Raw genomic sequence first — 26,733 nt, 5'->3', positions numbered from 1 at the left:
GCGCGCGCACATACATGAGTGTGGCAGAGTGTGTGTGTGTACATAGGAGAGTGTACACGCACCTGTGTGTATAGGATAGTGTGTGTATGTGTGTGCACAGATGCATGTGTAGGAGATTGTGTGTGCACACACGAGAGTGTGTGTGTGCGCGCGCACGAGAGTGTGTGTGTGTGCGCGCGCACGAGAGTGTGTGTGTGCGCGCGCACGAGAGTGTGTGTGTGCGCGCGCACGAGAGTGTGTGTGTGCGCGCGCACGAGAGTGTGTGTGTGTGCGCGCGCACGAGAGTGTGTGTGTGTGCGCGCGCACGAGAGTGTGTGTGTGTGCGCGCGCACGAGAGTGTGTGTGTGCGCGCGCACGAGAGTGTGTGTGTGTGCGCGCGCATGAGTGTGTGTGTGCACGTGCACGAGAGTGTGTGCGCGCGCGCACGAGAGTGTGTGTGTGTGCGCGCGCGCACGAGAGTGTGTGTGTGTGCGCGCGCGCGCACGAGAGTGTGTGTGTGCGCGCGCGCGCACGAGAGTGTGTGTGTGCGCGCGCGCGCACGAGAGTGTGTGTGTGTGCGCGCGCGCGCACGAGAGTGTGTGTGTGTGCGCGCGCGCGCACGAGAGTGTGTGTGTGTGCGCGCGCGCGCACGAGAGTGTGTGTGTGCGCGCGCGCGCACGAGAGTGTGTGTGTGCGCGCGCGCGCACGAGTGTGTGTGTGTGTGCGCGCGCGCGCACGAGAGTGTGTGTGTGTGCGCGCGCGCGCACGAGAGTGTGTGTGTGTGTGCGCGCGCACGAGAGTGTGTGCGCGCACGCACGAGAGTGTGTGTGCGCGCGCGCGCACGTGTGTGTGTGTGCGCGCACGCGCGCGAGAGTGTGTGTGCGCGCGCGCGCGAGAGTGTGCGTGTCTATATGTGCATAGCAGTGAGTCTGTGCGCGCGCGCGCGAGAGTGTGCGTGTCTATATGTGCATAGCAGTGAGTCTGTGCGCGCGTCTATATGTGCATAGCAGTGAGTCTGTGCGCGCGCGCGCGAGAGTGTGCGTGTCTATATGTGCATAGCAGTGAGTCTGTGCGCATGGGAGACAGTGTGCGTGTCTATATGTGCATAGCAGTGAGTCTGTGCGCACGCGCACGAGAGTGTGCGTGTCTATATGTGCATAGCAGTGAGTCTGTGCGCGTCTAAAATGTGCATAGCAGTGAGTCTGTGCGCATGGGAGACAGTGTGCATAGGATAGTGTGCGCATGCACGGGTACATGTGCATAGGAGTGTGTAGGAATGTGTGCTCAGGAGTGTGCATGTGCATAGGATTGTGTATGTGTGTGCATGCACATTTACGTGTGTGTAGGAGTGAGAGTGCACAAGTAAGCAGGAGTGTGCGAGTGCACATGTATGCATGTGTATGAGTGTGTGTGCGCACATGTACAATGCGTAGGAGTGTGTGCGCGCATAAGTGTGCATAGGAGTTTGTACGCACATGTGTAAGTATGTGTAGGAGTGTGTAAGTGTGCTTCAAGTGTGTGCATGCATAAGTGTGCACATGGGAGAGCTTGTGTGCGTAAGTGTGCATATGGTGTGATTAGGAGAGTCTGTCCATGCATAAATGTGCATAGGACTGGGTGCGTAGGACTGTGCTTATATGCATAGGAGTGCGTGTGTGCATAAGAGCATGTTGGGGAGTGTGTGTGCACATGTAAGTGTGAATAGGAGTGTCTGCGTGCACATAAGTGTGTGTAGGAGTATGTGTATGTATATAGGAGAGTGTATGTGTGCGAGTGAGAGAGTGTGTGTGCAGTATTCTAATGACACTAAAATATAATGTGGGAAAGTATGTGAGCATGTACTTTGATTGGAAGTATAAAGGATCGAAGTATTACTGAAATGAGGAAATACTGCAGAAAGCTATAGCACAGAGGGATTTGGGACCCCTTGTGCATGAAGAGAGCATCCTCGTTCAGTAGGTAATCGGGAAGGTGGATGGAATGTTGCCCTTCATTTCAAAGTGAATAAGTATAGATATAGAGAGGTTCTGTCTGTCGGGGTGTACATTAGTGAGTATTTCAATCTGTATGTTGGTGTGTATTTTGGTGTGTAATCTCTGTGAATGTTGGAGAGTATTTGGGTGTGTATCTGGGTGTATGTTGGTGGATATTTGGATGTATGTGAGTGTGTATCTGGGTGTATGTGGGTGTGTATTTGGGTTTGTGTCTGGGTGTATATTGGTGAATATTTGGGTGAGAGTCTGGGTGAATATTGGTGAGTGATTGGGTGTGAATCTGGGTGTATGTTGGTGTGTATTTGGGTGTGTATCTGGATGTATATTGGTGTGTATTTGGGTGTGTATCTGGATGTATATTGGTGTGTATTTGGGTGTGTATCTGGATGTATATTGGTGTGTATTTGCGTGTGTGTCTGGGTGTATACAGGTGAGTATTTGGGTAAGTGTCTGGGTGTATGTTGGTGAGTATTTGGGTGTGCATCTGTGTGTGTTATGTTGGTGAGTATTTGGGCATACATTGGTGTGTATATGGGTGAGTATTTGGGTGTGTATCTGGTCGTATGTTGGAATGTGTCTGGGTGTATGTTGGTGAGTATTTGGGTGTGTATCTGGGTGTATGTTGGTGAGTATTTGGGTGTGTATCTGGGTGTATGTTGGTGAGTATTTGGGTGTGTATCTGGGTGTATATTGGTGAGTATTTGGGTGTGTATCTGGGTGTATGTTGGTGAGTATTTGGGTGTGTATCTGGGTGTATGTTGGTGAGTATTTGGGTGTGTATTTGGGTGTATGTTGGTGAGTATTTGGGTGTGCGTCTGGGAGTGTGTGGGTGTGCGCCTGGGAGTGTGTGGGTGTGTATGTTGGTGAATATTTGGGTGAGTATCTGGGTGCATGTTGGTGTGTATCTAAGTGTATGTTGTGGTTCTGTTCGCCGAGCTAGGAATTTGTCTTGCAAATTTTTCGTCCCCTGCCTAGGTGACATCCTCAGTGCTTGGGAGCCTCCTGTGAAGCGCTTCTGTGCTGTTTCCTCCAGCATTTATAGTGGCCTGTCTCTGCCGCTTCCAGTTGTCAGTTCCAGCTGTCCGCTGTAGTGGCCGGTATATTGGGTCCAGGTCGATGTGCTTATTGATTGAATCTGTGGATGAGTGCCATGCCTCTAGGAATTCCCTGGCTGTTCTCTGTTTGGCTTGTCCTATAATGGTAGTGTTGTCCCAGTCGAATTCATGTTGCTTGTCGTCTGTGTGTGTGGCTACTAAGGATAGCTGGTCGTGTCGTTTCGTGGCTAGTTGGTGTTCGTGTATACGGATCGTTAACTGTCTTCCTGTTTGTCCTATGTGGTGTTTTATGCAGTCCTTGCATGGGATTTTGTACACTACATTGGTTTTGCTCAGGCTGGGTATCGGGTCCTTCATTCTGGTGAGTTGTTGTCTGAGAGTGGCTGTTGGTTTGTGTGCTGTTATGAGTCCTAGTGGTCGCAGTAGTCTGGCTGTCAGTTCAGAAATGCTCTTGATGTATGGTATGGTAGTGTGGCTCGTCCTTTGGGTTGTGGTATGTCCTCGTTCCGTTGTCTCTCCCTTAGGCATCTGTTGATGAAATTGCGCGGGTATCCGTTTTTGGCGAATACATTGTAGAGGGGTTCCTCTTCCTCTTTTTGTAGTTCTGGTGTGCTGCAGTGTGTTGTGGCCCTTTTGATTAGTGTCCTGATGCAACTTCGTTTGTGTGTGTTGGGGTGGTTGCTTTCATAGTTTAGGACTTGGTCTGTGTGTGTGGCTTTCCTGTGTCCCTTTGTGGTGAATTCTCCGTTCAGTGTTCTCTGTACCATCACGTCTAGGAATGGGAGTTGGTTGTCCTTTTCTTCCTCTCTAGTGAATCGGATTCCTGTGAGTGTGGCGTTGATGATCTGGTGTGTGTTCTCTATTTCTGTGTTTTTAATTATTACAAAGGTGTCATCCACGTATCTGACCCAGAGTTTGGGTTGAATTTGCAGTAAGACTGTTTGTTCTAACCTTTGCATTACTGCTTCTGTTATGAGTCCAGAGATGGGTGAGCCCATGGGTGTGCCGTTGATTTGTTCATATATCTGGTTGTTGAATGTGAAGTGTGTTGTGAGGCACAGGTCCAGTAGTTTGAGTATGCCGTCTTTGTTGATAGGTTCCCCATCTTGTTGTCTGTTCTGTATGTCCAGCAGGTTGGCTATTGTTTCTTTGGGTAGTGTTTTGTCGATGGAGGTGAACAGTGCCTTTACATCAAATGAGACCATGGTTTCTTCCTTGTCTATGTGTATATTTCTGATGATGTCCAAGAAGTCCTGTGTTGATTGTAGAGTGTCTGGATCCGCTGATCAGGTGTTTCGGTTTCTGCTGTAGTTCTTTAGCCAGTTTGTGTGATGGTGTCCCTGGTAGTGATACTATGGGTCTGAGTGGGATGTCTGGTTTGTGCACTTTGGGTAGTCCATAGAATCTGGGGGTGTTGTTGCTTTCAGGTTTCATTCTTTGTAGGTCAAACCTGGTTATCTGTCCGTTTTTTTGTAGATTCCTCAGTGTGTTGTTTATCCTATTGGTGAGCTGTGGGGTGGGGGTCAAACTCCCTCTTTTGGTAGGTGTTGGTATCTGCAAGTAGTTGTTGTGCTTTTTGCATGTACTCTGCTTTGTCCAGGATGACCGTCATTCTGCCTTTGTCTGCTGGTAGTATGATTATGTTCTTATCGTTTCTTAGTGCTTTTAGTGCTTCCCTCTCCTTGGTGTTGAGGTTGTGTGCTTGTCTTTTCCTTGTTATCAGAGGTACGATACTTTGTCTCACTGTTTGTTGTGTCTCTTCTGTCAGTCCATTGTTCCCGAGTGTGCATTCTAGTACTGCTAGGAAGTCTGATGTCTTGGTGTCCCTGTGGTTGTAGTTGAGTCCCTTGGCCAGTATTGTTCTTTCCGTGTCTGTGAGCTGTCTGTGGGAGAGGTTTCTAACCCAGGTGTGTGTTGTGGTGTCCTCTTCGTTGTGTGTTAGTTTGGCCATTTTTTCTTTTAGTGCCGTTTTTTTGCGGTGTGTGGTCCTGTTCTGTCCTATGGTGACGGCCTGTTCTATGGTCCGGTTCCATTCCTGATTGATGGTTTTTGAAATTAACGATTTTTGGCGCTCAATTTCTTGTCTGTATTTGTGTAGTCTGTTGTGAGCGTCTATAATCATTACCTGGATCATCCTGAATCCGTTCTACAAAAAAACAGACAGATAACCAGGTCTGACCTACAAAGAATGAAACCTGAAAGCAACAACACCCCCAGATTCTGTGGGCTACCTAAAGTGCACAAACCAGACATCCCACTCAGACCCATAGTATCACTACCAGGGACACCATCTCACAAACTGGCTAAAGAACTAAAGCAGAAACTGAAACACCTGATCAGCGGATCCAGACACTCGATACAATCAACACAGGAATTCTTGGACATCATCAGAAATATACACATAGACAAGGAAGAAACGATGGTCTCATTCGATGTAACGGCACTGTTCACCTCCATCGACAAAACCCTAGCCAAAGAAACAATAGCCAACCTGCTGGACATACAGAACAGACAACAAGACGGGGAACCTATCAACAAAGACGGCATACTCAAACTACTGGACCTGTGCCTCACAACACACTTCACATTCAACAACCAGATATACGAACAAATCAACGGAACACCCATGGGCTCACCCATCTCTGGACTCATAGCAGAAGCAGTAATGCAAAGATTAGAACAAACAATCTTACTGCAAATTCAACCCAAACTCTGGGTCAGATACGTGGATGACACCTTTGTAATAATTAAAAACACAGAAATAGAGAACACACACCAGATCGTCAACGCCACACTCACAGGAATCCGATTCACTAGAGAGGAAGGAAAGGATAATCAACTCCCATTCCTAGACGTGATGGTACAGAGAACACCGAACGGAGAATTCACCACAAAGGTTTATAGGAAAGCCACACACACAGACCAAGTCCTAACATACGAAAGCAACCACCCCAACACACACAAACAAAGTTGCATCAGGACACTATTCAAAAGGGCCACAACACACTGCAGCACACCAGAACTGCAAAAAAAGGAAGAGGAACACCTATACAAGGTATTCGCCAAAAACGGATACCCTCGCAATTTCATCAACAGATGCCTAAGGGAGAGACAACGGAACGAGGACATACCGCAACCCAGAGGACTAGCCACACTACCATACATCAGGAGCATTTCTGAACTGACAGCCAGACTACTGCGACCACTAGGACTCATAACAGCACACAAACCAACAGCCACTCTCAGACAACAACTCACCAGACCAAAGGACCCGATACCCAACATGAGCAAAACCAATGTAGTGTACAAAATCCCATGCAAGGACTGCACAAAACACTCCATCGGACAAACAGGAAGACAGTTAACGATCCGTATACACGAACACCAACTAGCCACGAAACGACATGACCAGCTATCCTTAGTAGCCACACACACAGACGGCAAGCAACATGAATTCGACTGGGACAACACTACCATTATAGGACAAGCCAAACAGAGAACAGCCAGGGAATTCCTAGAGGCATGGCACTCATCCACAGACTCTATCAACAAACACATCGACCCAATATACCGACCACTGCAGTGGACAGCTCGAACTGACAACCGGAAGCGGCAGAGACAGGCCACTATAAATGCCAGAGGAAACAGCACAGAAGCGCTTCACAGGAGGCTCCCAAGCACTGAGGATATCACCTAGACAGGGGACGAAACATTTGCAAGACAAATTCCTAGCTCGGCGAACAGAACCACAACAACGAGCACCCGAGCTACAAATCTTCTCCCAAACTTTGAGTCTTGGGTGTATGTTGGTGAATATTTGGATGTGTATTTGGGTGTATGTTGGTGAGTATTTGGGTGTATGTTGGTGAGTATTTGGGTGCGTGTTGGTGTGTATCTGGGGGTGCGTGTTGGTGTGTATCTGGGGGTGCGTGTTGGTGAGTATTTGGATGTGTGTCTGGGTGTGCTGCTCGGTGAGTGTTCGGGTGTTGGGGGTTTGACATTTTTAATCATTGTGTTTTCTTGTAGTTTCAGGTTGGATCACAGCCACAAACAGCCTCCGTACAAGGTGTGTGTTTTCAAATACCCTTTGTAGCTGGGTTTCCCAAAGATCAACTGTGAGAAATCAATAAGGATAATTCTTTCTCAACAAAAGGAGCTGTAAGAGATGGTACTTTTCAGTATAATATCAACAGGCACATTTCCATCTTTAACTTGTTTTCTGTATATTTCTATTCCTTCCAATTTCAATAAAATTGTCATTTTTCTCAGCACAGAAGCCAGTGATCAGCTTCAGTGATGGGTTTAACTTTAAGCACCTGTCACTTTGTTTCTCTTTAACTTTGACCCACGTGTGAGCTCATCTCAGTCCTTCTGGAGGTTCAGCCGGTGTTCTGGACCTTCTCAGAATTGCTGCTGTTCCTCACCAACACCCATGACCCCAACCACTGAGAGACCCCAGATATTCCACTGTCTGACTGCAAAGGGAGTCAAAAGGCTAAGCAAAGACATGCCAGAGAATTCCTAGAGGCCTGGCACTCCAACCACAACGCCATAAACAAACACATAGATCTAGATACCATCTATTAATCCCTCAGAAAACAAACAGGAAATGATATCACCACAAACCCCATCCAGGACAAACATATAAATAGAAAGCAAGAGACAACAGCTTCACTTCACTTGGAGATCACCACTGATGATGTTATCGAGCCAGGTAATAAAACGTCAGGATATCAAACCTACAGCTCAGTGAGCAAACCTATACCCTAAACCTCAACCTGAGCTACAAACCTTCACAAACCTTGTGGAGTCAAAAGTCACAGATAACTTCCATGTGATTTATTAAGTTGTTTCCTGAAAGTGAGCTGGTAATTTAGGTTAAGGGAAAGGTCAATAGAGATGCTGTGGTAAACATTGAGGCAATGTTCCAGAAAGCACAGAATAGATACATTCGAACAAATAACAGAAGTTCAAACAGGACAGACCCACCATCTGTGGTTAATTAAAATGTTGTAGATTGTACCAAACAGTAGAAAGATCCACAGTTGTGTAAAGATAGGTGGGAGGTCAGAACATTGGACAGAATATTTCTTATAAAAAAACCATTATTACCATCTTCATTGATGTCAGGGGTCACACCACACCAGGTTCTCGTCCAACAGGTTCATTTGAAATCAGAAGCTTTCGGAGTGTTGCTCCCTCGAGTGGGGCCCTGTCAAAGGAGCAGCGCTTTGAAAGCTTGTGATAATGAATAAACCTGTTGGACTATGACCCGGAGTCACGTGACCACCCCAGTCCAACACCGGCACCTCCACAACACCACCTTCAATATTCTCGATTTGGAGATGCCGGTGACACCACCTTCAATATTCTCGATTTGGAGATGCTGGTGTTGGACTGGGGTGTACAAAGTTAAAAATCACACAACACCAGGTTATAGTCCAACAGGTTTAATTGGAAGCACACTAGCTTTCGGAGCGACGCTCCTTCATCAGATGATTGTCATCAATATTCTCAGTATTTAAAAATTCAATGCATCCCAATTACTTCTGAAGAATATGCTGTTACAGTCTGATCCCGATGTTGCAATACAGTCTTCACTTCACATCCTCTAATTTTTCCCTGACCGCTCGATTATGGGAAGAAACCAGACCACCCGGAGGAAAGGTCTGCTTTCTCCATCCTCCTAAATGTGCTCGGTGCTGGCGGTAACATTTTTTAATCAAAGCTAAAGCATCAGAAAAGATACTGGAGGGATTGAAGCATCACTTAAAAGTGCCTGGGGAAGAATTCTGTTCTGATGACCACTGTGCCCCTCTCTGACGATAAATGGTCACCTGCGAGCATCTAGCACATTTATGTGGGTGGAGAAAGTGGAACTTCCTCTGGGTGCTCCGGTTTCCTCCCACAGTCCAAAGATGTGCAGGTTAGGTGAATTGGCCATGCTCAATTACCCACAGTGTTCAGGGATATGTAGGTCTGGTGCATTAGTCTGGGGTAAATATAGGGTGGGGAAATGGGTCTGGGTGGGTTACTCTTTGGAGGGGTCGGTATGGACTCATTGGGCCGAAGGGACTGTTTCCACACTGTAGGGAATCTACAATAAAAACTAATAGTTTTCCACTTCAGGGCTAGAGCATTGCCACATAACATGGAAGGCGATTTTGGTTTTCGGCTGCATACCAATTGATATAGGCTATACTTTCCAACTGTTTGTGAAGAAAACTTGGCATGTACTTCCCCTGTGCCACTCACAGCAGATATGCCAAGGTGGTATCTTACATAACATTTCATCAACTATTGCACAATGTCTTTCATACAGATCATCCGCAAATGAACTTTCTGCAGCAACTCCAATACTCAAGATCTTACGCATGACCGTCCACCCAACATTTGCAAATTGTCCTCCATTATCTGTTAAAAAATTTCTTTGCAAGTTAAAAGCTGTGGCAAGTCACATTTTGATAACTTTTATCCACTATTTTCTGTTGATTACTGTATTGGATAAGTACATGAATAGGAAAGATTTGGAGGGATATGAGCCTAACACAGGCGGGTGGGACTAGTTTAGTTGGGAACATGGATGGCATGGAATAATTGGACCGAAGGGTCTGTTTCCATGCTGTATGACTCTCTGAATATTCTTCAGTCCCCTGTGCAGGTCTGGTCTGGTTGTCATTCAAGTACTGACTGTGTGTTCTGATTATGCTGACTGTTGGGACCTTGGTTTGACATCGAAGAGATGTCTTGCATGTAGTGCAGCACTCCCTCAGGGTAGGGTCAGCAAGGGCATGTGTTCAGGTTCCTCGATGGGGCCTTGAGCTCACACTCTAACAGTATAGGGAGTGTAGTTACACCAGGGTTTAGGAAGGTAGCTCACACCACCACCTTCTCCAGGGCAATCCCTGCTGCTCCAGTCAGTGACCCCTACATTCATGAAAGACAAGAAATCTCCATATTTTTCAGGCTGATGGGTTAATGATAAATCCACCGAACCAGGGGGACTGTCCACACAGAGCGGTTGTGGCAATGACTGAACCACACTTCACATTCCCACCTTCGTTCCAGCCTCCTGACTCCGGAAAAGTGATCTCCAAATCAGAAGGGAACAGGGACACTGGAGGAATACACTGACGGTAAACATACCTTTTTCCAGATCTGACTGGACATGCAGCACAGTCTCCTCTCATGCAATCTGCTGTGGTTCAACACGTGCTGCAGATGGGGTTTGATCGCAGTCTGATCGAGAGTTTGGTTCGTAGCAAGTACCTGATGTGTGGGAGCCAGTACAGCTCAGTCAGTGACCTACTCTCTGACCTCCTGGGAGCTGAGGAGGGAGGGAGAGAAAGGAGACAGCAAAACACAGGTATGACCTTTCTAAAAAATAAAAACCTGGTTCCTTCATCAAAAGCAAAGTACGGCAGATGCTGGAGAAACTCAGCAGGTCTGACAGCATTTGTGGAGAGAGGGACAGAGTTCATGCTTCAAGTCCCAAGACTCGGACTTGAAATATTTGCTGGCAGACCTGCTGCGTTTCTCCAAGAGTTTCTGTTCTTGGGCTTGCTTCCTGAATTTTGATCTGGATTTTCATGTTTGCCCAGTTTGATTTGATGTAAAGCAATAACACTGTTTTCACTATAATCTATTCATTGTCCAGCACCAAATGGTAAACACTGCCAAGAGATCTCGATGTGCGTTCATTACCGAACCTGGTTAACTGCTGAGTTTTGTTTATTTATTCCCCCAGGGAGTGACCAGAGACAATGGGAAGCCGGACCTGCCCTCAGTGAGCAGAGAGGGGCAACAACACAGCGAATGGGTAAGCCCATAGTAAGATCATATGGAGTGGTGGGTTGGAGATGGTAGTGGGGAGGGAGGTGGAGGTGCAGTTGGGGGACGGGGGAAATGGTGATGGGAGAGAAGAAAGTTGAGTCATAGTCATAGAGCCATAGAGACGTACAGCATGGAAACAGACCCTTCGGTCCAACCCATCCATGCTGACCAGATATCCCAAACCAATCTAGTCCCACCTGCCAGCACCCGGCCCATATCTCTCCAAACCCTTCCTATTCATATACCCATCTAGCTGTTGCAATTGTACCAGCCTCCATCACTTCCTCTGGCAGTCCAAACAGTCTATTTATTCCCTGTTTGCAGGCACTAGTTGGTGCAGTATCCCAAGGTCACTACTATTTACAATCAACATTAATGCCTGTGCTTCAATACTGTGTTTCTTTGGCTAAGTTTGTCAAAGATATCAAGCAAGAGATGGTTTTGATAGTGGGAGATGGAGGCGATATTGGGGAGTAGCAGATGGAGTAGGAGGAGATGGAGGGGAAGGGGCAAATGGAGGTGGAGAGTTGGAGGAGGGGAAGGAGCAGTTGGAGATGAGGAGGGGGAAGGGGGAGATGGTGTTCTTAGAGGGCAGAAGATGAAGGTGATAGTGGGGTGGAGATGGAAGTGGCAGTGGGAGGAAATGGAGGTGGTGGAGTGGGTGGTGAAGGTGGCGGGGGGAGATGGAGGTAATGGCGGGGGGAGATGGAGGTAATGGCGGGGGGAGATGGAGGTAATGGCGGGGGGAGATGGAGGTGAAAGTGGGGGAGGTCAAAGACTGAGCCTCATTAAACCCGGGAAGTTTGTGTCTGGATTTACCGTGTGGACAGGAGTATTGCCAAGTGTCGTGCTCCTATTGTGAAAAAAGCCAGTCCTGGGCTGGAAATCACAAATTGGTGTTCACCTGTGGTTAACACTCAGTGGGTGAGCATCTTCTGTACCTCTGACTGCTATTTGTATGGCTCGGGATGGATCAGCTGAGACCACCCAGGTAGGGGTGAGAGTGGATCAGCTGAGATCACCCATGGGTCATGGGGTGGGTGGGTGAGTCCCTGTAACAAAAGATTTTCCAACCTCCCTCGATAAGATGCCAGTGGCCAACCTCTCAGTTCCAAATCTGACCTAGTTACACCAACATCCAGATGAATTCCGGACCCTGACCTTGGTCTGAACTCTGGATGGAATCTTCCCAGGCCCTGAATGGCCCTGAATGAGGATATTGGAAAAACAGTTGGGATTGGGAGGATTGAGGTTGCTATTGTCCAAGTGTTGAACAGTGAGGTGAAATCAGTGCAGGACCTCTCTGCATTCATTTGCATCTTATTATGAATTAATATCATTAATATGCATTAATATACCTCATTAATATTCAGGCTTTCATTCTGCCACCTGCTGGATAATAACAAAATGCTCAGAATTGCTGACATGAAAGTCAGAGTGAGTACCTCGTAACTCCAGCTCACCTAGGGTTTTATGGTCTAGACCTCCATCCTGGACAGCAGCCACCAGTGCCTGAGGGCACCCACTGGGCAGTGACCATCCACCATCTCCCCATAGACACTGGTATTGAACACATACCACCACCTCCCCATAGACACTGGCATTGAACACATACCACCACCTCCCCATAGACACTGGCATTGAACACATACCACCACCTCCCCATAGACACTGGCATTGAACACGTACCACCATCTCCCCATAGACACTGGCATTGAACACGTACCACCATCTCCCCACCCTAAAGGCACATCTTCATCCTACTTCTATCTAGTTCTCCACTTCAATGGCACATTATGGAGCATGCCTGTGTCTTCTACTGGAATACTGCTGCCAGGACAGGTTGTCCACTGGATTAGACTAGAATGCATCTCAAAACTTCTCACTTGCTAACATGCCAACCAGCGAAGGACCCACATTTCTTCTTGTTTGTCCACCAGTCTTCTGACTATGCCAATGTGGTGGCCCCTACACTGTGAGCTTTTACTTTCTGCTGTAATCTTTGATCCAGCACCTTACCAAAGGGTTTCTGGAAATCTATGTACAATACATCAACTGTTGTCTATAGTTATTGACAGACTGTTCTTTACAGTGTGTGTTACTTCCTCAAAAAACTCTAATCAATTGGTCAAACATGATTTCCCTTTCACAAACCCATGTTGGCTCTACCTGATTACCATGTGCAATGAACTTGTACAAGTGTCAGGCTATAACATTTTCCCTCATGCCAAACATTAAATTAGCCTGTCTGTAGTTTCCTTCCTTGTTTCCAATCTTTTTTTGAATAAAGAAGATTACATTCAGTATCGTCTAATGTGGGCAATCCCCAAATCAAGGGAGTTTTGGAAAATTAATACCAACTATCTCATCCCTTGGATAAAGTTCATTAGGCCTGAGCCACTGTCAGCACACCGGTCGAACGGTTTACTCAGTGCTGCTTCTCAGTGAATGTCCCTTTCCTGAGTTCCTCTCTCCCTTCCGTTTCCTCATTAATTGCTGCTTCTGGGATTAGACTCTCTACAGTGTGGAAACAGGCCCTTCGGCCCAACCAGTCCACACCGACCCTCCAAAGAGTAACCCAACGCAGACCCTACATTTCCCTCTCACTAATGCACCTAACACTATGGGGCAATTTAGCATGGCCAATTCACCTGATCTGCACATCTTTGGACTGTGGAAGGAAACTGGAGCACCCGGAGGAAACCCACGCAGACACGGGGAGAATGTGCAAACTCCACACAGACAGTCGCCAGAGGCTGGAATTGAACTTGGGGCCCTCATGCTTTGAGGCAGCAGTGCTAACCACTGAGCCACCATGCCGCTGCAGATGTTACTGTTATCTTCAACAATGAGGACTGATGTAAAATATCTCTTCAATTCATCTGCCATCTCCTTAGTTTCAATTATTGATTCTCTGGTCTAACTTTTTATTGGATCAGAGCTCACTATATTCACCCTTTCCCTTTTAAAATATTTTTTAAAACTCGGACTATTGTTTTTTATATTTCTGGCTGGTGTCATGGTGGCTCAGTGGTTAGCACTGTTGCCTCACAGCCCCAGGGACCTGGGTTCAATTCCTACCTCGAGCATCTCTCTGTGTGGAGTTGCATATTCTCCCCGTGTCTACGTGGGTTTCCTCCAGGTGCTCCAGCTTTCCTCCCACAGTCCAACGATGTGCAGGTCAGGTGAACTGGCTGTGGGAAACGCAGAGATGGGATCGGGAGGCTGGGTCTGGTGGGTTTGCTCTTTGGAGAGTCAGTGAGGACTCAAATGACCTGCTTCCACACTGTTGGGATTCTATAAAGTTTACCAGGCGAAAGTGGGTACTGCAGATGCTGGAGATTAGAGTCGAGAGCAGGTCAGGCCGCATCCAAGGAGCAGGAGAATCGACGATTCGGGCATAAGCTGATTTTCCTGATCCTCTGATGCTGTCTGACCTGCTGTGCTTTTCCAGCACCACACTTTCGATTCAATAAAATTTCTCTTGTCCTTTAATTTTTCCCTTTTTTGGGTCATTCTTTGCCGTTTTATGTTATGCCAGTCTTTCGATCTGCTGCCTGTCTTTGTGTAATTATATACTGTTTCTTTTCATTTGATGCCAACTTTAACATTCTAGTTATCACACCTAGAACAACTTCCCTGGGAAATGTTCTTACCCACTGGAACGTATCTATCCTGTACATTTCTCATACATACCTCCTGAAATATCTGCCAATGCATCTCAATTGACCCATCCTTGAATCTAATTTGTAAATTCACTTTAGCTAATTCTGCTTTCAAGTACTTCATAATTTCCCCTTCTTTAAATTTTAAAACACAGCCTTTCACCCACTTTTCTCTCCTTCAAACTGAATGTAAAATTCAATCCTACTATGGTTGGTGGTACCTAGGGATGCCGTCTCTATTAGATCATTAATTGATCCTGCCTCATTGCACAATACCGGGTCTAGTGTAACTTGCTCAGAACACGCTATTCTGAGAAGCTATCGAAAAATATTCTATGAGCTCCTCAATTAGTTTACCATTGCCCATCTGACTTCTCTAGTCTATCTATAGATTAAAATCTCCTGTGATTACAAATGTCACTTTCTGATAAGCTCTCATTTATTTTTCCTTTACGTTCCACCTTACTGTGTCGTTCCTGTTCACTTACTCCCACAGAGGCTTTTTGCCTTTATTATTTCCCATCTCAAATTGATTCCACAACTTAGTTTCCTGAACTTAAGTCACCCCTCTCTGTTGTCCTAATACCATAATTAACTAACAGAGCCACCTCACCACCTTTTCCAAATTTCCTGTTCTTCCTAAGTGCCATGTATCCTGAAAGATTCAAGTCCGATCTATGTTATATCCTGGAATCATCATAGAATTGTACAGGCCATTGAACCTATTCAGTCTGTAGCGAGCCTCCAAATAGCATCCCACAGGCCCACAATATCCCCAAAACTCCCATGGCTAACCCACACACCCCTGGACACTACAGCATGACCAATCCACCTAACGTGCACATCCTGTGAAGAAACCGACGCAGACACGGGGAGAATGTGCAAACTCCAGTCACCTGAGGCTGGAATTGAACCCATATCTCTGGTGCTGTGAGGGAGCAGTGCTAGCCACTGAGCCACCATGTTTTTCAATAATTACCACATCACACTTGTTCATTTCTGTTTCTCTAAGTTTATGTTATGAATGCTACGTGCTTTCAAATTTTGAGCCTGTAGTTTTATCCTTTTATCAATTAATTAGTTGGTTCTTAGATTTGCTGCTCTCGATCCCATCCATAAACAATCATAATGAGGAATCTATGGAAGACAGATATAAAATGAATTAAAAGTAGGAACAAAGGTAAATGAGACCTCTTTCAAAAAAACCAAACCAAGTTAAACTTATATTGAATCATTGGAGTGTACTATTCTGGTCACCATATTGTGCACAGGATACAGAGAGGTCCTCAAAATGATAGTGGTACCAGGACTGTGAGATTATCCATCGGGGAACATTGGACAGACTTTGAGGCACAGTTCCCTTCAGCTATGAGCAAAGAGACATCTTTAAAATTAAATCACAATTTGAAAATGTGGACATAGAGAGAATTTTACTGCCTGTGGGGATGAACAAAGCATGACGCCATCAATATAAGACAGTCACCAAGAAATTACACAGGGAGTTAAAAAGGAACATCTCCAGCCTAGTGAGGGGTATGAATGTGGAACTCACTCCCACTGGGAGAGTCAGGTGAAGCGTAGTGAGATATTTCAGGAGAGACCAGAAAGGCAGAGGACATAAGCAGGTAATGGTGGGTAGAATTAGATGAGGAAAAATGAGAGGAGAATCGAGTGAGTGGGAAACACCTGAATAGACTGGTGGGGCCAACTGGCCTGTGACTGTGCTGTGTATTTCATGCAGTTCTTTGCACATCTTCACTTGGTGGTTAATCAAGCAATGGGGAACCCTCTATGACTAAAGAGATTATCATCCACTGTTACTGTATACATGATTTGATATAGTCTGTCCAAGTGGTCTCAATATTCTTGTGTCTCCATCTGTTTACAGACTTGAGTGCTGAAGAACAACTACGGCAACTCAAGAATGAACGAACCTGCAAAGTGTGCCTGGATAAAGAGGTCTCCATTGTCTTTATACCTTGTGGACACTTGGTGGTGTGCAACGACTGTGCTCCTAATCTCCGGACGTGTCCAATATGTCGAGCGATCATCAGGGGCAGTGTACGAGCCTTCATGTCCTAACATTAGCAGGTACGGGAACATTCCCCAGTTCGACAGCAGCCTTGCTCACAAGTCTGTCGCTTAGGAAGGTGATTCCATGTTACATTATTTCAGGAAGCACACAATGGCTAGTTCCACAGAGAGCAAGGCCACTGAGTGCCCCTAGTTCCTGGTCCCTGCTATTGTTGTGGGGAGCTGACAACTGAACCTCAAGCATTGCCCACAAGAAAGGGGGGAAACATTTAATATAGACTGTGACTTCTGTTAGTCAGATTGAGTGTACCATGAGAACGGGCCTGGAAGTTGTCCCCACCTCCTTGGAAGGGATAATACAGGGGGTAATGGAAAGGAGAAAGGAATTGGGAGAAGTGGTTTGGTTCAGTATGTTTTCACAGTGTATCAGTCAGTGCAAAACATCCAATATAAACTCCAGCACAAAAGGAGGATGTTAATCCTGTCACATTTCTGCTGGCTCTTGGACAGAACAATCCAACCAGATCAAATTAAAACACTTTTCCCCCTATATCAATCCCAAAGTAATCCCACTGGCCCACTCTCTCCCCATAGCCCTGTATCAATTCCAAACTAATTCCACTGGCCCACTCTCTCCCCATAGCCCTGTATCAATCCCCAAACTAATCCCACTGCCTCACTCTCTCCCCGTAGCCCTGTATCAATCCCCAAACTAATCCCAATGCCCCAGTCTTCTCCCATAGCCCTGCATTAATCCCAAACTAATCCCACTGCCCCAATCTCTCCCAACATCCCTGTGTCAATTTCAAACTCATCCCACTGCCCCACTCTCACTCATAGCCCTGTATCAACCCCCAAACTCATCCCACTGCCCCGCTGTCTCCCCATCGCCCTACAATCAATCCCAAACTAATCTCTCTGCCCCACTCCTCCCATAGTCCTGTACCAATCCCAACTAATTCCATTGCCCCACTCTCCCCCATAGCCCTGTATTAATCCCAAAGTAATCCCACTGCCCCACTCTCTCCCCAAAGCCCTGTATCAATACCAAACTAATCCCACTGCTCCATTCTCATCCCAACAGCACTGTATCAATCCCAAACTAATCTCACGCCCCCACTCTCTCCCCATAGCCCTTTATCAATCCCAAACTAATCCCATTGCCCCACTCTCTCCCCATAGCCCTTTATCAATCCCAAACTAATCCCATTGCCCCACTCTCTCCCCATAGTACTGTATCAATCTTCAACTAATCCCACATCCCTGCTTTCTCCCCATCGCTCTATATCAATCCCAAACTAACCCCACTGCCCCACTGTCTCCCCATTCCCTGTACCAATCCCAAACTAACCCCACTGCCCCACTGTCTCCCCATTCCCTGTACCAATCCCAAACTAATCTGCTTGATTCCATCGACATGCACATGCTTTGTATGCCTTGAGACTTTATATCGCATGGAATGATTGCCTCTGAAATCAGGGCAGCCAGTGATACCCACAGGCAGATCTCCTCAATGTTTACCAGGGAAGTCAACTTTTCCAAAGCTACTATAGCTGTGGAGAGGGAAAATTTGATAATGGTGGGGTACGTAAGCTATGGAATATTTGGTTGTTACCTTCCTGGTCTGAATGGCATTGGAATGTTGGCCTTTATTTCAAAGGGAATGGATTGTAAAAGTAAGGAGGCTTTGCTAAACCTATTCAAAGCACTAGTCAGAACATTGGTGAAATACTGTGAAATGTTTTGGGCCAGTTTTCAAAGGGAATATATATTGGCATCGGAGACAGCTCAAAGAAGGTTCCCTAGGCTGGTACAGTGGAGGGAAGACTGTCTTTTATATGTCAGAATTTAGTAGAATGGGAAGCTACCTTATTGAACAATACAACATTTTTAGGGGATTTGACAGGATAGATGTGCATTGGTTGGATTCCCTGCAGTATGGAAACAGGCCCTTCGGCCCAACAAGTCCATATCGACCCTCCGAAGAGGAACCCACCCAGACCCATTCCCCTACATTTACCCCTTCACCTAACACTACAGGCAATTTAGCATGGCCAATTCACCTAAACTGCACATCTTTGGACTGTGGGAGGAAACCCACGCAGACACTGGGAGAATGTGCAAACTCCACACAGACAGTCACCTGAGGTGGGAATTGAACCCGGGTCCCTGGCGCTGTGAGGCAGCAGTGCTAACCACTGAGCCACCATGCCACCCAGTTGCTTGATGCAATCAGTAGATCAGCAACCTGTTGAAGACTAAAGTTGCAGGGAAATTACAAAAAACTGCAAAAATTATAAAGTATTAAAAATGGGAGACCTTAATTTTCCAAATATAAGATTGGCTTAGCTGTAGTGTAGTGAGCAGAGAGGAACAAGAAGTTGAAGAGTGGGTTCAAGAGACTTTTCTCAGGCAAAAGGTACCAGTTCAATGAGAAGAAACTCTGCTAGATCTGGTTCATGGGAATGACATGGCTCAAGTGTCAGTGCGGGAGCATTTAGGAGACGGCGCTAATTATACCTGAAGGTTTGTTTTGCCAATGGAAAGGAATAAGGAGCAATACAAAGTAAAAATACTTAACTGGGGGAAAGGAAACTTCCATGGGGTCAAATAGCAGGTGGGTAATACAACTGAGAAACAAGCCAAACACACAGTACAGAAGGTCCAGAGAGGAATGAAGAAGCAAATAAAGGGACAGATGAACAAAGAGAGAATATGAGAAGAAACAGGCAGCTAATATAAAGTGGATTACAGAAGTCTTCTATTGGCATATAAATAATAAAATGTTAGACACAGGAGGAGTGGCAATGATTAGATACCAAAACAGAGATTTACAAATGGAAGCAGGGAGCATGGTCAAAGTATTATTAAATGAATACTTTGCAGATGCCTTCACCCAGAAGGATGTTTTCCAGGTTACGGTGAAAAAAAAATGATAAGGGATGAGGAGCATTTAGACTCTTGAAGAGTTTAAAATTGATAAGGCTGAGATATTGGGTAAGCTTTCTGTCCTTAAAGTTGATAGTATATGTGTGGATTTGGTGGTACTTGGATTTTCAAAAGGCATTTGAAAAGGTGCAGTATCAAAATATTCATGATCTAGGGGGTACAATATTTTCACAGGGAGAGGATTGACTGCTTTTGTAATTTCCCTGCAACTTTGGTCTTCGATATCTGTTTATTGGCTAGTGAACAGGCAGCATTGAGTTCTAGGAACAACACTCCAGCAAGTATGAGAAGGCATTAGAGAGGGAGCAGAAAAACGTCATGAGAATTGTCCAGGGTGGGGGAGCTTGAGTGACATGTTTAGTCTGGAGAAGCTGGGATTGTTCTCCTTGGAGAAGGGAAGTTTGAAAGGAGATTTGATCAAGGTATTCAAAACCGTGATGGTTCTGCACAGAGTAGGTGGGGAGAAACCGCTGCTGAAGGTTTGAGAGCCAGAGGACACAGATTGAAGATAATTGTCAAAGGAAGCAACAATTACATGAGGAGAAACCATTTCACATCCATTGGCTCTGTCTGTACATCTCACTGTCTCGGAGAGGCAGCCAACATCATCAGAGACCCCTCCCTCCCCGGTTATAATCTCCTCCAGCCTCTTCTGTCAGGCAGAAGATACAAAAGCTTCAACACACATAACAACAGATTCAAGAATAACTTTGTCCCCACTGTTATTGGACTTCTGAATGGACGGCCCAAATTTCAAATTTAAATGTTGATCTCACTCTTTGTGCACAATATCTCGCAGCTGTAACATTGTATTTCTTGCTCTGGTCTATTACCCTAATGCACTTTGAATAGTATAATCTGCCTGTCCTGCACACAAAACAAAACTCGAAGTTAGGACAGGCATTTCCCCAGTTCTGTTCGAGTCCACTTGCAAGTCGATTTGTACACCAGTCAGAACACAATACGGTACAATATGAAATTGTTCGTATGTGTGTGGAAATGATTATATGTTGTATCTTTAAAATTAATATTAAAACACCCTTGCATGGGATCACATTCATAAATTGGGGACCCTCTTATTCAGCATCTAATGAAGAAGGGTAATGGGATGCCATCCTTTATTATGAGAGGAATTTGAACAGAAAAGTAAGGATATTATGTTTCAGTTAGAAATCACACAACACCAGGTTATAGTCCAACAGGTTTATTTAGAAGCACTAGCTTTCGGAGCGCTGCTCCTTCATCAGGTGGTTGTGGAAAATAAGATTGTAAGACAAGAATTTATAGCAAAAGTTTACAGTGTGATGTAACTGAGATTATATATTGAAATAGACCAGGATTGTTTGTCAAGTCTTTCATCTTTTACAATGACCATTTTGGTTTTATTTCTTCCATATGTAAATCGCAAAACTTTTTTAAAAAAAAAGTTATATTCTCAAGTAAACTTTAACAATTGGTGTCATGTCGGCCCAGATAATGTATTGAAGGTCTGAGCTTCTCTGTGTGAGGCTGTCTGTGCCAAAATGATCAGACTGATTCTAATCTAAAAATGGATTTACAGTATCTTACAGGGCTTCATGCAGTTTTTGAGCAAAGTACAATGTAATTCTGCAAGTACAAATTCACCCCACAAACTTTTATATGTATGTGTGCGTGTGGGGGTGTGTGGGTGGGGGGGGGGATCATAGTTATGAGAGTCTGTGAGGGAGTGTATGTGTGAGCTTTTGAGAGTGGGTCTGCATGAGTGTGTAAAGGAGTGTGTGTTTGTGTGTGTTTGTCTGTCTGTATGTGTGTATAGTGCAATGGGGTCAGTGTGACATGAACCCAAGGTCCTGGTTGAGGCCATCCCATGGGTACTGAACTTGGCTATCAGCCTCTGCTCTGCTTGTCCCGAAGTCCTTGGAAGACGGTCACCCAAAGGTCTGAGGTCAAACGTCCCGAACCGCTGAAGCATTCTCCAACCGCCAGTTCCGACGTGCCACACTGAGGAACAGTAGTGACCTCCTCAGGAGACAGATACAAACTGCAACCGACAGGGTACACTTCGTTGTCCAGTAAAACCTTGTCACGGTAGACACGACAAGATGTATCAGAATATCAACACGGATACCACCATTAAAGGTGGGGACACCACCCACCATGAACATGGCAGGTACTCATGTGACTCAGCCAACGTTGGCTATCTTATACGCTGCAGGCAAGGATGCCCTGAGATGTGGTACATTGGTGAAATCAAGCAGAGGCTACAGCAACAGATGAATGGGCACCGCACAACAATCAACAGACAGGAGGGTTCCCTCCCAGTTGGGGAACACTTCAGCAGTCCTGGGCATTCGACCTTGGACCTTCGGGTGACCATCATCCAACGCGCACTTCAGGAGAGGCAACAATGAAAAGTGGCCGAGCAGAGGCTGACAGCCAAGTTCAGTACCCATGGGGGTGGCCTCAACCAGGACCTAGGGTTCACGTCACACTGACCCCATTGCACTATACACACAGACAGACGAACACATACTCCTGCACACACTCACGCAGACCCACTCTCATACGCTCACACATACACTCCCACACACACCCTCTCACAGACTTATACCCCCTTACACTCTCACACACTCTCACAGACTCTCATAACTATGGTCCCCATCCCCCGCCCCCCCCCCCACCAACACACACCCACATGCAAACATACATATGGGGTGAATTTGTACTTGCAGAATTACATTTTACTTTGCTCAAAAACTGCATGAAGCCGTGTAAGATACTGCAAATCCATTTTTAGATTAGAATTAGTCTGACCATTGTGGCACAGACAGCCTCACACAGGGAAGCTCACACCTTCAATACATTATCTGGGCCGACATGACACTAATTGTTAAAGTGCACTCGAGAGTGTAACTTTAAATAACATATGAAAGAACTGAAACCATGGTCATTCTAAAAGATGAGAGACTTAACAAAACAATCCAGGTCTATTTCAATATATAATTTCAGTTACATCACACTGTAAACTTTTGCTGTAAATTCTATGTCTTACAATCTTATTCTCCACAACCACCTGATGAAGGAGCAGCGCTCAGAAAGCTAGTGCTTCCAGTTAAACTGTTGGACTATAACCAGGTGTTGTATGATTTTTAACTTTGTACACCCCAGTCCAACACCATGTCTCCAAATCATGTTTCACTTATACAGAGTACTGGTGAGACCACATTTTAAATACTGCGTGTAGTTTTGGTCTCCTTAATTAAGGCAGCTGAGAGGAGGTTCATGAGATTAATACTGAACAAGTGCATTCTATTGTTTGGAGAGATTGAAGAAATCAGGATTTTTCTTAGAGTAGAGAAAGCAAAGAAGAGATTTCCTAGAGGTTTGTAAAATCATGGTGGATTTGGATAAAGTAAAGACAAAATGTTTCCAAAGATCAAAACCAGAGGGCTCACAATGTGATTAACAGATGGCATGACATGAGGAAAATCCTTGTTCCACACACACAGTATTTTGGATTTGGTATTCCCTGCCTGGTAGAGTGGTCGATACAGATATGATCAGTAGCCTTCAGAGGGAATTTGGATAAATATTTGAAGAAGAAGGCATTTCTACGGAATGGGGAAAATAGAGGGAATAGAGCCAACTAGAGGGCTGATCGAAACAGCCAGCATTGAGCTAACGGGCTGAATGGTGTCCTTATTGCACTGTGTAATGTTTAGTTCAGTAACACAAAACTCTGTATCCATATTGTTACCTCAGGCCAAACACTCTGTAAAGGAGTTCAGCTAACCAGCAGCAAGTGTTGGCTGGTAGATCAGATGTGTTGGAGAGCTAGTGATTGTCCCAAAACAGTAAAAACGCCACACTTCAACATTCCTTTCTGTAATATTTTAATCCTTTGGACATTAAAACAGAAACTGCTGGAGAAGTTCAGCAAGTGTGGCAGCATCTGGAGAGAGAAAGCAGAGCTAATATCTTGGGTCCAGTGAGACTTCTTCAGAAGAGTTTTTCATTGCAGATTTCTAGCGCCTGCAGACATTTGTTTTATTTTAGTCCTTTAGATGTTCCTGGCTCCAGTGGCTCTCACTCTAAGATTGTAATTTTCACCTTGACCTCCAGGGCAGATTGTGGTCAACCTGAGAATCATCCAGGTGATTACTGCTGAAGTCAGGGGTCAGCAACCATCTGCTTCAGAGCTGTATCTGGCTCTTTCAACCCTGGCTGACAGCTCCAGCATTTTCAGTTATAGACCATAGAATCCTTACAGTACGGAAAGAGGCCATTTGGCCCATTGGGTCCACACTGACCCTCCAAAAAGCATCCCTACCCTATCCCTGCAACCTGCTGGCTAATCCCATGTAAGCTATATATCATTACACTGATTCTGAATGAATCGTTGTTTATCACAAGAGTCAATTGCCACCAAAATTGTCTTTGTTATGCACATCTTTAAACTGAACTTTGTTACACAGATTCCTGACAAAACTATTGTAAAAATGACATAATAATTCAATTGCCAGTTTTTAATTTTGGAATGTTTTCCTACTGGTACATAAATTGAAAGTATTTATTTTGGTCTGTCCTTCAGATATTTGCTTATCCCCACACAATTTAGTGTACACTTTATCACCAACTGTGAGCCGAAATTTTACTTATCCCCTGTGGTAAAGAAAAAGAACTTTGAAAAAAAAATGTATTTGCTGTGGCAGAAAGTGCACAGGTGGGCATGTGGGTCTGCTGTGGTCATTGTTTGAGAAAAATCACCATTTACAATGTCTTCTGGGAACATATCCCCTGCAGTGGCAGGACCTCTTGTTGTATATACAAACAATATATCCTGCTAGGGAGAATTTGTCAAGTATTGGTTTGGAAAGCTCAATTTTCATCCTGTAGCTCCAAATAACTTTTATTTTTGGCAATTTTCTTTTCATAAATTAAGTTACTGACTCTTGTCCACAAAGATGTTAATTAATCCTCATGGTTTTCAAGATCAGATTACAACAGGATCTGGACCAGATGGGCCAATGGGCTGAGAAGTGGCAGATGGAGTTTAATTCAGATAAATCTGAGGTGCTGCATTTTGGGAAAGCAAATCTTAGCAGGACTTATACATTTAATGGTAAGGTCCGAGGGAGTGTTGCTGAACAAACAGACCTTGGAGTGCAGGTTCGTAGCTCCTTGAAAGTGGAGTCGCAGGTAGATAGGATAGTGAAGGAGGCATTTGATATGCTTTCCTTTATTGGTCAGAGTATTGAGTACAGAAGTTGGGAGGTCATGTTGCAGATGTACAGGACATTGGTTAGGCCACTGTTGGAATATTGCATGCAATTCTGGTCTCCTTCCCATCGGAAAGATCTTGTGAAACTTGAAAGGATTTACAAGGATGTTGCCAGGGTTGGAGGATTTGACCTATAGAGAGAGGCTGTTTTCCCTGGAGCGTCGGAGGCTGAGGGGTGACCTTATAGAGGTTTACAAAATTATGAGGGGCATGGATAGGATAAATAGACAAAGTCTTTTCCCTGGGGTCAGGGAGTCCAGAACTAGAGGGCATAGGTTTAGGGTGAGAGGGGAAAGATATAAAAGAGACCTACGGGGTAACTTTTTCACACAGAGGGTGGTACGGGTATGGAATGAGCTGCCAAAGGAAGTGGTGGAGGCTGGTACAATTGCAACATTTAAAAGGCATTTGGATGGGTATCTGAATAGGAAGGGTTTGGAAGGATATGGGCTGGGTGCTGGCAGGTGGGACTAGATTGGATTGGGATATCTGGTTGGCATGGACAGGTTGGACCGAAGGGTCTGTTTCCATGTTGTACATCTCTATGACTCTACCATGACTACATGAGAATATTTAATGAACAAAAGCCTGGAATAATAATTAGGAAGATATGGATATTGGAAAAGAAGTCCAGGGTGAAGGGGGTATGGGTGTGTAATTCTTGAAATATGTCTACGGGAACCTTCATGGCCAGCCTGATGAAGAAGGAAATAGTGCTGGATCTAGTGTTGGAGAATGAAGTGGTTACAACATTGTCAGCTTTCGAATAGATGTGAAAGGGACACGGAACAATCAAACATGGAAATACTGAATGGAGGGCGGTATATCACAGTCAGTTGAAGAGGGATCTGGCCTAGCTGGAAAAGGTTTGTTGGTTATACATTAAATGAGCCATGGGATCTTCAAAGAGGAGATAGTTCAGAAACAGATTAGACACATTCCAATCTGGACCCAAAGAAGGAAATCCAAAGCTAGGGCTCTTTGCTTAGAAAGTGATATAGGAAGAAACATAGCATTTATTACACCCATATTGAGGTACAGTGAGAAAGCTAGGAATTCCATAAATCCATAATATCCAAGATATGCACACACTTATGATCCATGATCCTCAGAGAACTTTCCTCATCTCATCTGAAATGGAAGATCCCTTCTATTTGAACTGTGTCCCCATAAATATAAGAATAATCAACTATGCTCCTGGCCTGTATGAACAGAGGCACTAAATTCGGAAGTGAGGAACCTGACTTGGTTAGGCCTCAACTGAATTATTGTGTATAATTCTGGGGATATCTCATACTAGTCTATGGAAAAAGCTGCAGAGGAGATTGGTTTGGACAGCACCAGGGATAAGGGAGTTCAGTGATGTGGGAAGACTGCAGGAGTTAAGGTTGTTCTAGCACACAGTGCTTTGCACTGCTGACTGTTGCCAGTTTGAACACTGCTGGATAATCGGCCAGGAGGGGGAATGGCATCTTCTCTAACAAACTGACAGCCACGTACATTTTAACATTGGAGTAATTAGTGATAATGTGGGTGGTTTACCCTAAGTTTGTAACACAACAACTTGGGGCTCAGCAATAAGTTTCAGGGTTTAGAATTAGAATAAGGCTTTAGGGGCAGAGTATTAGGGATGCAGCTAATGGGTTCTTGATAAGGGGCTGTCACTAAATGCATCCAGTTGCTATATGTCTGAGATGCCTGGCCAAGTTAGAAACCTAACACCCCCACTCACCTTAAATCTGATTGAAACTTAACATTTTTGAAGGTCAGAATTCTTTCTCCCAGGAAGTAATACATTTCAGAATTATCACCAAACGTTGAGTGGCTACAAATCTCTATTATAAGTCAGACATTGAGTTTCTGACCGCCTGATATCACCTCTGGGTCCTGGTACCAAGGCCACTCCTGTTGGACACCTTCTCACCTAACTGGCATGTGGCATGAACATGGGATTGGCATGA

At 45.2% G+C, this 26,733-nt stretch overlaps 1 protein-coding gene across 2 annotated transcripts in view; it reads left to right on the top strand.

The window, feature by feature from the left end:
• Positions 1 to 26,733, top strand: part of LOC140463816 (baculoviral IAP repeat-containing protein 7-like) — a 43,130-nt gene that overhangs the window by 16,190 nt on the left and 207 nt on the right. Inside the window, exons 4-7 of one of the 2 annotated variants that reach the window (XM_072558168.1) lie at positions 7,061 to 7,094; positions 10,185 to 10,394; positions 10,776 to 10,847; positions 16,415 to 16,617. In XM_072558168.1, coding sequence (XP_072414269.1) covers positions 7,061 to 7,094; positions 10,185 to 10,394; positions 10,776 to 10,847; positions 16,415 to 16,608 — 510 coding nt within the window. In that variant the 3' untranslated portion in view covers positions 16,609 to 16,617. Of the gene's footprint in view, positions 1 to 7,054; positions 7,095 to 10,184; positions 10,395 to 10,775; positions 10,848 to 16,414; positions 16,618 to 26,733 lie in introns of both variants that reach the window. The other variant, XM_072558167.1, reaches the window with a different exon arrangement.

This window comes from Chiloscyllium punctatum, chromosome 39 (genome assembly GCF_047496795.1).
Source record: "Chiloscyllium punctatum isolate Juve2018m chromosome 39, sChiPun1.3, whole genome shotgun sequence".
Taxonomy (NCBI): Eukaryota; Metazoa; Chordata; class Chondrichthyes; order Orectolobiformes; family Hemiscylliidae; genus Chiloscyllium; species Chiloscyllium punctatum.
Note: the sequence above shows the minus strand (reverse complement) of the source record. Positions and strands in the feature narration are given on the sequence as shown.